General features: G+C 44.1%; 1 protein-coding gene across 4 annotated transcripts in view; it reads right to left on the bottom strand.

Annotated features, from left to right (window-relative positions):
- LOC106741648 (peroxidasin-like) overlaps nt 1–17,226 on the bottom strand; it is a 152,433-nt gene that overhangs the window by 90,369 nt on the left and 44,838 nt on the right. For all 4 annotated transcript variants that reach the window (XM_014613862.1, XM_014613863.1, XM_014613865.1 and 1 more), the window contains one exon: nt 6,364–6,577. In XM_014613862.1, coding sequence (XP_014469348.1) covers nt 6,364–6,577 — 214 coding nt within the window. The remainder of the gene's footprint in view (nt 1–6,363; nt 6,578–17,226) is intronic.

Raw genomic sequence — 17,226 nt, 5'->3', positions numbered from 1 at the left:
TTGCGCGCCTCTCGCACGTGTACTAGAGTCTCTCCAGTTAAAAAGTCTGGGCATCACCGACTTCTTACCGATTGACCAAAAATGGCAGAACTGAGGATTTTCAAATAAAGGAAGATATTAATAAAAATTGGTTTATCAAATTAAAGATTATTGGCAATTTTCAAACAAGCAGAATTAATATTGTTATTGACTCGCGAACTCAAGAGACATTCTAGTGACAAACCAGGCATCACTTTTTATCAAGAAATCGAAGATATCCGGTCTCTAGCTTAAAAAACTGTAGCGCACACGGGAGGGATCGCCATCATCCGCGTCCTTATCGTCGTCGGATAACACGTGATACAGCGTAATATAAGGTAAGCCGTAACGTCATCTACGACCGAATCATTATGTCAGTTATAAACTCCCGATGGCAGATTTATAGTGGTTGTTATATTCGCGATCCGTTCTAAATTGAGCAACACGACAAAAACGCCGAAGTCGCTCGTCGACGGGAAATTTAGTGCAATCAGCTCTCCAATCTAGCAAGAATTACGACTTCTGGATACACTATAATGAGAACGGAGAGCGGAGGAAAGGTACCTGGGACCAGCCGTGGGAGGGAAAGTATCGACTGCCGCAGTAGTGAACTTCTCTTCTTTGTAAATAAGCGTCAGACGGATGCCTACGTACCCGGCCCGCGACTGTGTAATAAGAGCTCGCAGCGCCCGGTATTGGCAAGCCTTGATTTATTCCGACCAAGTGAGACGGGAGCATCGAGACTCACACATTGGAAGAAAGCGACCGAGGGAGAAAGCGGGGATGGCAAGGGAAAGCAAGAGACTGAAAGAGGAAGAGAGAGAGAGAGAGAGAGACAGGAAAACAGAGTACGTTTCTTTTCTTCCTCGCCGCGAAAAGCGAACTATTGCATAAGCTGCCGTTAGAATCCGCTATACTTCGGAGTTTCCCTCCTCCCCTCTCTCTCTCTCTCTCTCTCTCTCTCTCTTAGTTTTATAAATGCGACACGCTCGTCTGCGGTCTTCGAGTCAGTCGGCGAGACACCCCTTGTGAATTCCCGTGAACCCCCGGGCGCACGTACGACCTTCGGCTTCCCGACACCTTCGTCCTTCGATCTGATCGCTTGAATATTCTTCCCGACAGTATTGATGGTGGGGCGGTCGCGCGCAGCACGCGTCGTCGTCTCGCATTCGCGTGAAAATGTCGAGATTGCCCGAGCCGGGAGGATCGATCGAGATAGCTCTTCTCGAATATTAACTGAGAATAGAATGAGAATCACACATCCGAAGGACATCGCGAGCGTCGACTCGCATCCCGAGACCCGATAGACGGGATCGACTGGACGACGGTGATATTAAAAAGATTCGAAGAAACGTCGAAAAGTCGCTCACTCGCTCGCTCTCTGTCTCTGCCTCGACCGTTTCATTTTAAATAACGCTTCTATTATTCCATCCGACACGCTCACTATCCGAAACGACGGATAATGACAACGACGAAGATAAAGGGAGAAAATCTTCCCCCTCGTACTAATTTCGCGCTCTTTTCGAGCAGTACCGACATCAATCGATGAACCATTATGGAAACCCGTTTAGAACGTGGCTCCAGGCTCGTAAAGTTCGCGATGCCAAAACTCCAACGTAGATTGGCGGCGATGAAACGAGAATGAGAAAGAGAGAGAGCGCAGACGCGCTAGCAGTTTACCCTCGAAAAAGCCGCCATCGCGCTCGCGGAATTTAAGTTCCTAACTATTTGAGCGGCTGCCAGAAATAAAGCTCCCGGACACGGCCGACGAGCAAAAATGATATATATATATATATATCTTAAAGCTCCGCGCGACGCGACTTTATTTCCACATATAAACTCCCACCCACTCTACCGACTTCCGACTGATTCGCGGTGTTCATTGAAAGAACCCACAGCGGCGAGTAATGTTGCCCTTGGCGTACGTCGTAACGTGGATTCGTCATAAAACAATGACGATCCCTTGATTAATGAGAGGATAAGGATAAGAATGAGGAAAAGGAGAGGAGAAGAGGGTAATAACATCGCAAGATAATAAACGATGTTACTGACCGTCCTAACTTTTATACGTCATTATAGAAATCTCGACACGCAATAAGAGGAGGGAAGGATGGAAGGGGTGAGTCGTGCGAAGAAAGGCCGAAAGAGAGGAAAAACGAAAAGGTTGACGTTAACGAACGCATCGGCGGGCACGCCTTCAAAGGAAATCATTACTCGCGGTTTTCGCCGTTCGCCCGGGAACGAGATAATAAGACTTCCGACGAGGTCACAGCATAACGTAGAAACCGACGTAGAATCGCGAGGTCTCGCGTAACACGCGCGTCTTACGGAATAAAAATATACGATATATAATGGAAACGAAAAATAAAAAAATTCGTGGAAAAACATTGAGGGATAGATTTCAAGAAATTTTCCGTGTGGATCGGGATATTTCAGATAAATATTAAAATGAGATAAATGTCAGATAAAAATCCAGTGACTTGCAATTCTGTGTTATCGATGTACTTCTTACAAGTATGAATACGAAAGGAAAATACCGCGAGCGCGTAAACAAATTCGCACAACGGCGAAATCTTATCCGGCAACACCCCGCGACGGATGAAATCCAGTCCAGCACGTGCGGATCTTACATGCTGTTTCCACCAAGGGATTCTTAATGTATAAGAAAAATCCCCGCCGTCACGATAGGTATGCCGATATTCAGCCGCGAGGTTATCGAAAAATGATACGCTCGAGCGGACTTTATAAGTTAAAACAAGAGCCGCGCTATATATATATATATATATATATAGGAGAATAATACGCCGCAATCGTTCGTTCCGCCATTTGGATCCACAAAATATTCCGTTTATTTCACAGTACACGGAATTTATTCCGTTCCTGTAGCTGGTATTTCGGTCAGATATTTCATAACCCTCCATTGCAGCTACGGTGACTGAAAAATATCTCGATATCGGCATACTTATTGATTTCATCTACCGCACTTCTCCCATCTTTCTCCACTTCTTCTCTTCTTCTTCATTTTTTTCCTTTCCTACCCCCCGCGATTCATTCTCTCATTCTCTCCGTCTTTCGCCTCGCGTTCTCTTTGTCTTTTTATCGCTGCGTTTTCTTCCCCCGGTGTAATACGATCTAACGAGTCTGAGCGGTCGCATTTGTCAAATCGATAATTTCAAGATTTTATCGCACCGCCGCTCGACGGTCGAGATGCGGGGGCCGCGCGAAAATTACAGCGCACAAAAGTATTCCCGAGCTTCTCTCAACGATCCGCGTCCGACACGATGTATAAATATATTCGAAGCGTAAAATTTGTGGGGAAACCGTTAAACTTCAATGACTTTCTCGGGAAGGAAGTAAAGGAAACGAGTTAAGGGTCACCATCTCGTCATTCGCTCGGCCGATGAAAATGCGAGAGACTCCGATGTCTTCTTGAAGGAAAAGATATTCGCGATGACTTTCCACCGGCCGCCCTCTCGATATGCGCGCCTCGTCATCGTAAATTTATACTTCACGGCACACGTCGCTGCTCATATTCACGGCACTGTGATTAATTCGACGCTTTTCTGCGCGCATAACTATAATCGGGCACATTCGAATACATAAATCGCGAGGCAGCAAGTGTTCCGAATTCTCTTTCCGACTGAGAGAGCGGTCTCATTAATCCTGATGGAACTATTCCGCTCATGCCGTCCAACCGAGATCCATCCGTCCGCCTGTCCGTTCGTTCGCTCGTTCATTCGGTCATAAGAGCGAAAGCGCGCGCGTTCAACCCGCGAAGTGTGTCTATCAGTCTTACGTCCGATATTAATCCAATATACCTGTCGACCGCGATATCGCTCGCAATCGATCAATCATCGCTAGTCGAGACCGGGTCGGCTCGGAATTATCCGGTACACATCGGTTATGCGTCGATAATAGATACTAATGAGCCTGCCGTGCTACTACCAGCTACCTGTCGATAGACTCGATCGTCGAATCGCAGAATCTCTTTGTGCATCGTAATGGAAGAAAGATGGTGTTACCATCTCGCACGCATTTATCACGACCCCACGGCTTTGCCCATTCTGTTAACGTTCTGTTCTGTTGACATGTGGGTTCGGCCGGGTCCTCGTAAGCCCTCGTCCGCGTGGATTGACACCCCGAGTCGAAATTTTGCTTCCGCATCGATCCTGTTCAGTTCCGTTGAACCTGAACGATCAATAGAGAATCTCGAGATATAACATTATACGGAGTATTGTTTTACTTTGATGCTACAAATGGCTATTTGCACGGACAAAACAGTTTGTTTGAATTTAATTGACGTGGACGAACCAAACACGTTGTAGAGGAACTTTTGCGTCTTCCTTCTTGTGACACTGACACTGACACTCGCGCAAGTATGATTTGATCAGAGAAACGCGTATTAATTAACGTGATATCGACCAGAGTTCGATTCAGTGCAAGAGCCGACGAAATATCTTAGTCAATCGACGTGAATGATAAGTAACACTCACGGGAGAAATTTAGAGAAACTGGAAATTTACGCTAGCTTACTGAATAAATGAATATACAGGGTGTTTTTTTTTTAATATTGTCCAATATTTTAAGAGTTAATTTTTTAAGTCACGAAGAAAAGCTCATATTATCACATGTTTATTTCTTCATAAAATATTCTCAAAAACTAGTTCCTAAAATATTAAATGGTACTTAAGAAACACCCTGTATATATATTTATTCGCTACGATAGTATAGGATTTTCTGTCCCTCTGAATTAGTTTTCTCCGTGTACCGATACAACATGCTCCGTGGTGTATATAATTCGCCAATGGGAAACATAATAGAAACACTTGCATGCGACGCGCGAGAATACGCTCAACTTCCCTGAAGGTCCAGACTGTTTTGATTGTTATGATCATTCGATATTCTCGGTGTGGAGTGACACCGCTTGACAATTAATGGGAGGGGAATAAGCTTGCATTTCTTGCCTGTTGTTTTGATATTGTCGACGTGATTCGTATATTCTTATTACCGAATATTATACCATATTTTATGTAAAATATATTTTGTTGACTCTTAAAAAAGATTTAATCAGACTCTCGGTGACATCACGTTAATTAAAATATGTTTTTGCAGATTAAGTTATATTTACACGAATATCAGTGGCACGAATTATTATCGGGAGTGTCATGGCAGAATAATGGAGAAAAAATATTGAGATAACCGAATATTGAATAATCCTAAAATGAGTCCTTCTTTCAAGAACTATTCAACATGGCATTGTGAGTAACCATCCGTAACATCCAGAATAGGAAAATAGCTTGTACAGTTAGACCTCAAGATTCTCCACTGATTCCTTAAATCCGACGGAATTTTCAGGGTTAATGTGGAGGCAAAATTTCGATTCGGGATGCGTTATCGATGACGAAAGATGAACGGAGACGTGGAAGGGAGATAGCGACCGCGGGGTGGAGAAGGAGGAGAAGAGGAGGAGGGGGAGGATACGAGTAAGAGACGGGATTCCAATTAAGTGGCGTGGGACGTGGGCGCCACGAGGACATCGTTACAGCATCGAGATCGCCATTATGCCGCAAAGAGGACGACCCTAACGACGTGAGCTTCTGTGATTTATGGTCCAACGAAAACGCGCCACGGGACACATGGATTATGTATCTACGGAGAACAACTTTCCAGAGGTACTTCACAGTAGTGGATTAAGAGTATAATGCACTTGGCTTTTGTCGTCGTTGCCTTCGGTAAAATTAGCCTCATTCGCCTAATACGACGACTACGAACTTCGCAATATATTCCGTAACAAGCGCCCCAAGTGATTATATCAAAGAGAACAAGAAGCTGCTTCAAACCTGCAGCACGGAGCGCGCCTAGGCCCCCCCCATCCCACCTTTCACTCTTACAAAGTGTTCGGCTAATTTAAAATGGATCTTCGCTCTTCGGCAAAAATCGCTCGAGCCCCTCCAAGTATCTTCCCCAACTGAGGCGAAGTGTGCGCTTGGAAATTAATTAAGGAGCGGGATCGTGTTATCTATTTGCATTCCGGAAGTTCAACTCGCGAAAGTCGTGCGAATCCGTTCCGATCGCTCACGAACACTCGAAGACTATTTAATAGCGCAAGCGGGCTTTTCTTGGAGTCGTTTCGATCCCGATATCCGGCGGTGGTGGCCGATATCCGGCGATTGTCCCCGACATATCGTACCACTATGTGGGCGCGTTGATTTACGGGTCGCGCTGCGGTCATCAGATCAAAGTGCATATCGTTAGTAGCGGCGGGAAATAGCGGCTCTTGATTGCTTCGAGGCTGCCAAGCGGGAACGGTCAGATGAACACACACGCAATGACGCGCTCACTCACCTGACACCGCTAGATGGACAGTCCTGATTAATGGCGGGTGGGCGCTGACTTGACACTCGTAAAGGCCGGCGTCGCGTTCCGTGGCGGAGCGCAGAAGCAATCGCCAGTCATTAGGTTTCTCAAAGGCTAGAGAGAATCTGGAGTCGCTCGCGTACGTGTCCAGGCCGATGGTGAGTAAATGGAGCTCCTCACCCCGCCTACGCACCCAGGATACCTAGAAACGAGAAAGGCGACGACGCGCGATATAGAAATTCCGTCCCGAGTGGGTATTTTCACGTTTACAACGGACGAGCGCAAATAACCACCGCTATTTCCGACGGGTAACTCTTCATTACGTCGGTCTGATAATAACGAGGCGTTGTAAGACGTGTAATAGTAACAAAGAGATTTTCCTGATAATAATTGCCAAAGAGAAAACGAAATGAATAAGAATGAAGGCTCTTCAGATAGCCTCAATCAGATGGAAATTTTTCGAGCCAATAAAGGCCACGCAAAATGATGGTTGTGAATAATCGATTCTCTTTAGAAGGGTATTATCAGTAGAAGAAAAGCACCGTAAAAACTGACACATCATGTTTCTCGGCTGTAAAGTACTGAACTCTGTCGGACAGAACAATGAACTTCGTCTACTGTATACAGTAATTGGAACTGAAGTGACAGTTTCTGTTCGCAAGCGCGATCGGTCGTATTATTGGCGCTGTTAAATTTTTCATTGTGTTGAAGTTTTATAATTATAGGAAAAAAAGAAGTGGTTACTCGTATGAATAATAAAATTACTGAGCAACAATAATTTATTACTGGCCAATTTATCATAAACGGTAATACTTTTTTCTTACAGAAAGATACGCGGACTGGTCACCCTTTTTTAATACAATATAAGGAGAGGAAAAATAACGAAGTTATGCGCATAACGAAAGCGGTGGTAGCGTAAGTCTGTGTTACCGCGTAGCCCCGTTATTCTTCCTCTCTTTATATTGTATTAAAAATGGGCAACCACGCATCCTTAGTAACATAAAGATCGGACAAAAAAGGCAGAGATTCTCTACGATTATTTCACGTGAAAATTTTAAATTTACATGTACCATAAATAAGACCCGTGCTTTACTCTCGATGGCCGAATATTTCTTAATTTCTTAGTGGATTACAGAGTTTATTTTTTAATAAATATCTCAATTAAGATTGTCTCGCTTTTATTAAGCCTTCCTCTTAGCATCCCTGTCTTATCTCACATTCCTTTACGTACGGTAAGTATATATAATCAGATTAAATAATATATATGTTCAACCTATTTCTTTATTGTTGTTATATAGACATTTTTACTTCAGTATGAATATATTTCAGCCACGTCTAGTAAATTACACTATTCTTGCTATATATGCTATATATGCACTATATATGCACTATATATGCTATATTGTTCAACAAAAATTCTCCGCGTTTTTTATCGATTCCATCGTCCTGCCGGTAGTCACCTGGTAATCCCCATGCAATCATCAGCCGCCGATCGAGGCGACGAGTCGCGCTATTCGTCTCTCTCGATTTTATATGCGGGCGCAAAGGTGGCATATTTATACGCGGTCGACTTTCGCGAGTGGACACACAAGAGTAGTCTTGTTCCGCTCGCGAAAGCGCCAAGAACACTTTGCATAAATCATGCGCGTCGAAGCTAATGGAACGGTGCGCCATAAAAATATGATCGTATTGCCCGTAAATCACGCTAAGTTATATCGCCAACGGCTGTTATCTGACGTAAGTATACGCCCGCACTTTTAAATCGATTGTATCGCCGCCGCGCGCTAAAGCACGAATAGAAACTTCGCTTGCAAAAAAACGAGACTCGTTAGCCCCGGACAAACTTAGCGCAAGTAGAGATAAACTCGCGAGAGATGCCCGCCGGCATTAATTTCTCTCGTCGTCACGCCAACGACGATACAAATAAGCACCTGATATTCCTGATATTCGACATTTACGACTGAGCTTTTCCATCTCGATGGAAATCGACGTTACGAAACATTTAATTAAAAAAAAGAGAATTAAACGATCCAAAGCAAGCACGAAAAAATTGTACAGGATGCTTATCAGGATATTGCATCAATATATTGAGCAGTATGCCGGGTGATGACAAATCTCGACAATTTGCCTCGTGACCATGCACCATCAGTGGTTAATGTTCCGAAAGACATTGTTAAAGCAAATTCGCGTTTATCAGTTCGAGATATTGCACAGAGCATCAGCGTTCACTATTCGACTATTTCCTGACACCTCAAAGTTATGGGAAAAGTGAAAAGTTTGACAAATGGGTACCGCATGAACTGACTGAGAGAGACAAACTTCGCCATATGGAAATCAGCTCTTCATTGCTTTCCCGACACAATAAGATCGAATATTAAGTCAAAGACTGACATTACATTTTCTTCTTTGGGGATTTTCATAAATGCTACGGTACACGAGCGCTAATCGCATCTTTTCGGCGCATCTTAACGCGAATAGTATCTCCCTTGACGAATCGAGGTCGAGCTCGTCGACCATGAAGTCCTCCGATGCAGCACGTCAGAACGATTTCTTCTTCTTCAATATTTATGATCCCGTGTACGAAAGTTTGATAACGAGGAAGTTAAAGAATCGTTAGGCATCGCACATCACACGGAGTTAGGCTGCTGTCTCAGCTAGAAGAGATGAAGAGAGCGAGAGAGAGAGAGAGAGAGAGAGAAAGAAAATGTGTCCTCGAAATAGAGGACAGTTCGCGCGAGCGAGCGAGCGGAAGGAATAGTCATTTGTCATTATTATAAAGGACTTAGCAGTGAATAATTACGTCTTAGTAACTTTATGTCACGTTGCTAGAGTAATATTTAGTCTGGTTTCCGCGTGTCGCTTCAGTGACTGAACCATTTGCAACCGGGCGCGCGCCTCAGATCGCGCGTCGTTACTTATAATCCTAAGACCGCGCGAGATATCTCACCTCGTTCAATATTATGTGTTATAAATAAGCCACAGAGTCCGCTTCCGATAATTCGCCTTGACCAGTTGCTGCAGCGTTTCGCCTATTAAGCGCGCTTAACTATTGTAAAATACGCGGTGAAGTTTGCCGTCGCCACCGAACGGCCGCCCCATTGATTATTGGCGAAGTCACCGCAAGAGGTAAAACGTTACCAAAGTTTCGATTTTGCATTCGTGCGAAGACCACATTCCCTCCCTTCCTCTCTCCCTCCCTCTCTCCTGTCATCCGTAGAGCGAGCCCGCGCCGGTGTGCATTTATCACATGCAAATTGAGCCACAAACCAAACGTCAAAGCAATACGGCGGATCCATCGGCGTTACGACAAGCGCACACACATTTTGTTTCGCAAATTATACACGCGGTCGGTCTCGATCGCCGCTCGTCCGCCGAATTATTCGCCGGCTACAATCGCGAACTCATTGTCCCGTCTCCGCGTTACGATCATCAAATGTGCGCGAGTTAGGGTGGATTCTGTTCGATATCTGCCTACACAAGACGGTCGGTTAAGCAAGCTAACCGTATGTATTAGTCTACGCAATACAAGTCTGATAAATTATGTTCTAAATATGCTATATCACTCGACAAAATTTTCCTGCGTGTTACATTAACCATTGAATAATGTTTTGACGGAGGATTGACGGAGGTTTATTTGCCGTCGTCTACACGGATAGTGTGAATCAATCCTCAACGGGGCAAGAATGCGACCGCGCGTTCTTCTCTCTCTCTCTCTCTCTCTTGAGGCAGACATTTCACTAAATTCGCGGGATACTTCGGCCTGAGAAGATAAAGTGCGCGAGTAAGGTGGAGAAACGGATTGGGAATGGGGAGATCCAGAAGGTGAAGGTTCACACAGAAGAGCAAACGCGGCGGGACGACAACGCGCGTACAAGTATCTTCGAAAGATTTCCTCCGGGAAAATGCTCGCTCATACTCGCACGGTGGATTCACTTTTGCGAAACGTCGGATTGACTCCGGTCTTTGCACTCGCTTGAAATCGCGTGTTTCAATGCGTGCGCGCGCACGATACGCACTATCGGCAAATATTATCCAGTAAACCTTTTAATGCTTATGACGGTCTATTAATATAAATTGTTCACGATTAACAACTGGATTACACGATATACTTTCTGTTTAGCGCACACGGCTGATTGATGGATTACTCACGAAGCATTTATGGATGCAGGTTGTTCTCGCACGCAAGCGACTGAGCGCGCGGGCGAGTGAACGAACGAACGAGTGTACGCAGTCATTCGCCAAATTAACGATTTATGCATTCAATGTTTCAGCTGCTGATCAACACACCGTTTGTTTATTTATTCCATTTTAAGCAAACATTTGCCGCGGATGCACCGCGTACACGCGCGACTTCCCCTTTTATATTCCATTAGTTCGCAATATCCCGCGCGTTTCGTATTTTACGTTTGGGACTACGTCAAAGAATGTAATAGACATGTTCATGTATCAGTAAATTTCTATCGGGGCTAATAGCGCAACACTAGCAACGCGCACACGCGCAATTATTTAACACGAACCGCTCGGAAAACGTTGTGTTTCGCGGTCTCTGTGCCGCGTAAGTGAGTTGTTCTACGCTGATATTCATTGAATTTCCGAATATTCCGCGATCACATTTTATAGAATATCTGCCGAAATTGCGACTGCCCGCTCTAGCGGGAGCGATTTTTAACTTTGTTATATTTTATTTTTAATGTGTTTTATTTTATGTAACGTTTGCGCTTTCGTCGGATCGACGCTCACGATATGTTGAGAATTTTCGGAGAGGTGGAACCGGCCGGATTCAACATCGGCGAACAACGAAAAGTTCCGGCGCTGATAATACCGGGCGACCCCGGGATTGATCTAAAACACTAAAAGTTCCAGAATTTACTATCCTCTTTAGTTAAGTGAGGAGCCCCTTAAATCACCGCGAAGCTCGCGAGAGTTACGCGGTTACAACTCCAACAGTGGAAATCTCGTTTCGGGCAACCGTGATCTCTGACGCTTGTCGAAATCCGTAAAGCCGGTCTAACTGGAATTCGGGGCCGCCGCACAAAGGTAAGAAAATTGGATTCGCCAGCCCATCGACGGGAACCGCAATCGGGCTCCTCGCCCCGTCGACGGTAGCGCGCGAAACTTGTGGAAAAAAAAGGAACCCACGCGGTAGACCAACGCGCGTGCCCGCGGGCCAGAATAACTTATTGTCCGGCGTCGGGACAGCATCAACGGGAGTCACGTTAGCGAAACTTTAATTAGTCTTCGAATCTCTTATTGGCGAGTCGCGGCGAAACTTCGCCTATGAATGAGACCAGCCGCCGCCTAAAACTCGTCGACGAGGAAGGAGTATGCGGATTGAACCAAACGTGAGATAATGGATAAAAGCAAACGCGGACCTGGGGCGCACTAGGAACAACTAATTGAAAAGGAGTTCGGTACGAAGTGGGAAACGGTGGCGAGACTTCCGGGAAAAGAGGAGAGGGGAAAAAAAGAAAGTAATAGCTTCTAAAAGCTAGAGAACCAATGGGTAATTGCTGGAGCGTTATAATGGCTTGACAAAAGAATTTTTGCCGCGATTTTCCATTACGCGAAATAATTAACATTTCCCTCTCCACCCAACCTTTATCATTAATTGGGACGCAGCCGTAAAGAAATTCGCGAATTAATAAAATATATCATTTTAAATCGAAGGTATCGCTTCCTTGCGATTACAAATTTAAGTTTGACAAATCTAAGAGTTCCGCTTATAGTATTTTTTATCATAATTAACCCGCTCGGAGATTCGAATATACAAAAAGCGCAACGTGTAATTTGCCTGGCACAAGTCGCGCGCGAAAGCTCGAGCCGCGGCCGCTTTTCCATAGGTCACGAAACGTACGTGAAACAGCGTATGTTTACCAACACCTGTGTTAATTACGTGTAAATATTTTAACGTATAATTACGAGCTGACGTTAAAATGTCGAGCTTTAATTTGTCCCGTTGGACGGTTCGAAAGGCATTCGCCACGTCGCGGAGAGAGATCGTTTCCTTTGGACTCTTCCCCTGTCCTCTTTCCCCTTTATCACTCGCTCTCAATTGACTTCAAGAAAACGAGCACCGCTATGCATGACAATATTGCACGAGCGGAAAGACGATCCGAGCAAGCGAGTCCCTTCGGGACTGATATACACAACGAATCAGTGTGCGGTCGCGCGATCGAGAAGCAACCGTGCAATATCCAGTCCGCCTATCAAATCCCTGCCACGTGGGCATTGTCGAATAATATATGAGAGAGTAGGAAAAGCAAGAGCGCGAAAAGCCGAGGAAGAGGAGTCCGGCTCTCATGACGCACATGAAGTGAAAATTTCATCAACGCCCTACGGCGTGCAACGTCGCACCGCCTTAAAAGTTTACAACGTTCGCGAAACGGCTTCCTTCCCTTCGTCGAAGAATCCAAACTCCGAAGAATCCGCCGCGGATGCGTTAATGCGTTCGCGAAAAAATTGACAAGTATATAGTTGAGAACTCGCCGCGGGGAAACGCCGTAAAGCGCGAGTGTAGTCGTAAACTGTCGACGTGGAATATCGCGAGATGCAGGGCGCTCGCGCAGGCCGCGAGAGGCATGTTGTATCTTTACATGAGCGTGCGACTTTATAAAATATAATTAATTAGTAATAATTAATTAGTAATAAAATAAAGTTAATTATCATAGAATGTAAAGATAATTATAATTGGGAGAAGATACTGGCTAACTCGAAAGCTAAATTAAATATTTTTCCATATCACGAAAACTTAAAAAAAAAAATCAGATAAAGATAATTATGTAAAATACATGGATAAAATAATTTGGTCGAATTTACCTGAAATGGACGAAGCAAATGCGTCTCAGATGAAGGAAACAGAATTTCTGCTTATAAGAGTAGCAGTTGAAAAATCTGTTTCTTTCATCGAAAAACACGCGTTTAATTCGTTCATCTCGGATTTTGCTTAGAAACTAAATAATTCTTTTGGGTATAAATATACAGATAAGGCTGATGTTTCTTTTTTTCTAGAAACTAAAGAGGATGTGTTACATTAAAATATAATGATATTAGAAAAAATTTACTGCCCTTCTGAATTATCTGTCTCCATGCGCAAATATATCCGTAACCTGCGAATTCGACGTTCTCCCATCATCGCTTCAATACCCCTCCCCTCCCTCTCCCCACCCGATAAATGTCTCGACTACTCACGTCTATTTTAAATGGTACTAGATGTAACACGTTAATTACGTATAACGCCGTATCACCGTAGTCTCGGTCCGCTTATAATTAATGCAGTAGCAGCCCCTCTTCGTCGAGCTAATTACACGGGTATAAACTTTCATGTGGCGCGCGACGAGGACGCCGTTAAAAGTTTGGCCGATGTGCGCGCGTTATGCGCACAAGGAAGTCGCGAAAATGGGAAGAAGTTCGGAACGACTTCGAGACAATTCGGAATACAGGGATCCTGCTTATAAGAACGCGAGCGCCTATTTGCATGCCGTCGGTAGCTCCGAGTTATATATTACACCTTCCGCCTCGCTCGTTCATCATTAATAATCTGAATCCCATTAACGGCCGACACATATTTAACTGAAGCCGGCGCGCGCTGTACACGCGACATATTTAACGAGGACGAATTTTATATACGTACGCGGTTTGTGATTTCGCATTTTCAAGCGAGAGAACGGAACGGCGAATTTTATATTTCAAGAGAGCGACTCGAAAACAAGAGAGCAGAACAGCGATAGTTTGGAGTAACGGTAACACGAAATATGTCGTTAAAGTGCGCCGGGACAATTTACATAAACTGATTATCTCTCGCCGACGGACAGATAGGAGCTTACGGTTGTCTTTAAGTAGTTCAAGTCAATCACTCTTCGTACTCGGCCGACACCGAGCGACTGAGAATAAACAGCTGGAACAGCAAGCTCATGGATCTCGCATTAGAGAGCAGCTGAAGCCGACCGTCTTATTAACATTATTGATCGCGAGACAAGAAACAAGTCTTTGTTACTGTTAATGAAGCTGCCGCTCCTGCTTGCTTTCCGCGGCATCTGTTGGGATAAAGCAAACAGTTTTCCACTCTTGTTACCACGTGGAAAATGCCGATCTGAAGTATTTAACAGCGACTATAACATCCGCTAATGAATTATTAATCTTTTTAAACTTGCTGCCTCTGCCTCGCGCGTTACGTTTATTTAACGCAGTTAATACCTCATTTAAGATATGATACGCAAGCTCCGCGATATTAAGCACGGTAGTCGTCTCCTCCCCGCTTTCTTTTCACATCTATTCCTTTTTCGCCGAAATAACTCGTCCGATATAATAAATACGATATAATAAATCAGGGAATAATCGCTTTCGCGTGAGGAAAGTCCGCCGAATAAAGATACCAAAAATATGTGCCTGTCGCTAAGTATCGTCGCCGTGACGAAAATTCCTTCCAAGGCACGCTCGAGCTTGGCTCGCTCGCGAGAATATTTTGCGTGTTTGATAAAGAAGAACACATTAGGCTCGTCGATCGATACATAGCGATGTGTTATACCTGTAGGAATTTTAATCCGATGGAACGCACATCACTTCACTAACGCGTAGTCACTTTAGACATGACGTGATTTCGTGCGCAAAATTCCGCTGTATAATAATGATACCACGATCCAACAAGGAACACAGTAAATCCGAACTTTTCGATTTGGGTGAACTTTTTTTGTGAATATATAGAGAAACTCAAGACATATTAATCGTGCTGTATCTTCATTTAAAAGTATGATTAGGGTGTACGAAAAAATGTCTTGAATCTCTCTACATTAGGGATATTCAATTCTGAATCGGTTTTTTTAGAAAATCGAATTTTTCTTCATAAAAATCTCTCTCTCCCTCTCTCTCTCTCTCTCTCTCTTTGCGATTTTGTCGTGAATTGATTATTTTTATAAGAAATTGATTCTCTCAAACTGAAATATCTCCCTCTATCTCTCTCCATCCCTCCCCCTTCTCTCTTTCCCGATAAAATCAAAGAAACGATCTGAAATCTATTCTTAAATACTGTATTCCGAGATATACCGATGCGACAACGTACGGCACGCATGCAATTCACATCGTATTGTATGGAACAACTTGTTTCGCTCGACTCGCCAGCGAGCGTACTCCCACTTAGAAAGATTGAATTCCAAGCACTCGCAAACCAACGAGCGAAATGTTCCGGTACACTGTTTGCGAATGCTTCCTCGGCGCGACCCATGCGCTCCGCCCGAAAGATTGGTAAGTTCAGCAACGATTTATAGATCGCAATACATCGCGGCAAATGTAACGGTGCACTTACTCTGTGCTTTTTTATGATAACCGATACCGACAAACGTTCCCGTCGCGGCGCGTCGTGCGATGTGCCGTGCTGTTATCTTCGCAAATACAGGTGCGAGATATCAAGAGGTAAGCGCGCGTAAAATGTTTTCGTCCTTTTTAACGTGATTCTCGGCGTAAAATATTAAGTTACTTTGTCTCGCGGAAGAGAAAATTTACGTGGAGGAGCGCTCGTGCTTGCGCGCCCGCACAAGTCGTTTTATTAGCGACGATTACATTAGTTAACGAGCATAAAAACAAGCACGGTGAATTTAGTAAGAATCGGGATAAGATTATCACAATTTCTTTCCACACGGCATACATACCGGTATACATACGCGCACGCGCGCGTACACGCTAAAAGGAAACTGTATTGTGTCAACGTCGGTATTTGCTGACTTTACGGCGAAGTGTTGCTTGACTTTGGTCGCCTCAGTGATATCAAGTTCAAGACTGTTTCAAAGGACCGCACCTATCAGTTTGTATCGAATGCTGTCTCACGGCATCTGTACATCGGCGATTAGATCTTTTAAACTCCGTGGATGTATATCAATCGGAAACCGCGCCGCACGAAGAAACATTACGTCAAAGCGTACCACTTGTCTTCCAGAATTATCGAAGAACGCGTTCCGTAAATCGCGCGGTAACTGTGGAAACTCGAGAAAATTATTTGTAAAGATTATCACGACGACGAAAGTGGCGAACAACCAAAAGCCGACATTAATCGTTCTACTTTCCAGGGCGTGAATCACTGCGTTTTAGAGCCATAGCAGAGCCTAGATATAAGTAGAAAAGCTCAACGGAAAAGTCAACTTTGGTTGACTGTTTGAATTATATCACCTAGGCACCATATTTTTTGTCTATCGACTAAGAGGATATGACGTACTGGTAAGTTATAATACTTTTGTTATATACTCTTGATATATCATGACTCAATTAAACTCCTTTTAGAGCCATTTTGTACTGGGCTTTTACGCGACCGGCACGGCATTGCCGTGCGAGCGAGCCAATAATAAAAAATCCCAATAATAATCATACTTATAATTGTATTTCTCACGTGCGATATTGCTGCGCGCGTTGCTGACAATGATAAAAGCGCCGTTCCATAAATGATTATGAAATATATGAATAAATTGAAAATTATGTAACCTTTCAATACACAATTTTGTTAAATAAATAGGCAATACGGCTTAATTCGCGCAAACATGCGCACGAAATTTGTTTACGCACGCATGCACACACGAGCACGCCAAATAAGCACGAAGGTTCCGGCACGATACCGTCATCGTGCTGATAAAGTGCGACCGCAAAATTAGGAGGAAAATATTTCACCGCTATCTACGGAATTTCCTTTGGAAGAATTAGGATGAGCTAAGTGTGCCGCATTGTGGCTGTACATGGGAAAGAGAATAGAAAAGTTAACAAGGTCTTCATAAAACAGTGCAGAGTACTTGGCTTTTAGGATATAACGTGACATCGCATACAACGAAAATCTTACTTATTCTCGCGCTTAGACGCAAGAAGGGAAAGTGGGTC

Source organism: Dinoponera quadriceps, unplaced genomic scaffold (genome assembly GCF_001313825.1).
Source record: "Dinoponera quadriceps isolate SergipeBrazil2010 unplaced genomic scaffold, ASM131382v1 scaffold586, whole genome shotgun sequence".
Lineage (NCBI taxonomy): Eukaryota > Metazoa > Arthropoda > Insecta > Hymenoptera > Formicidae > Dinoponera > Dinoponera quadriceps.
This window is presented reverse-complemented; position numbering and strand designations above follow the sequence as displayed.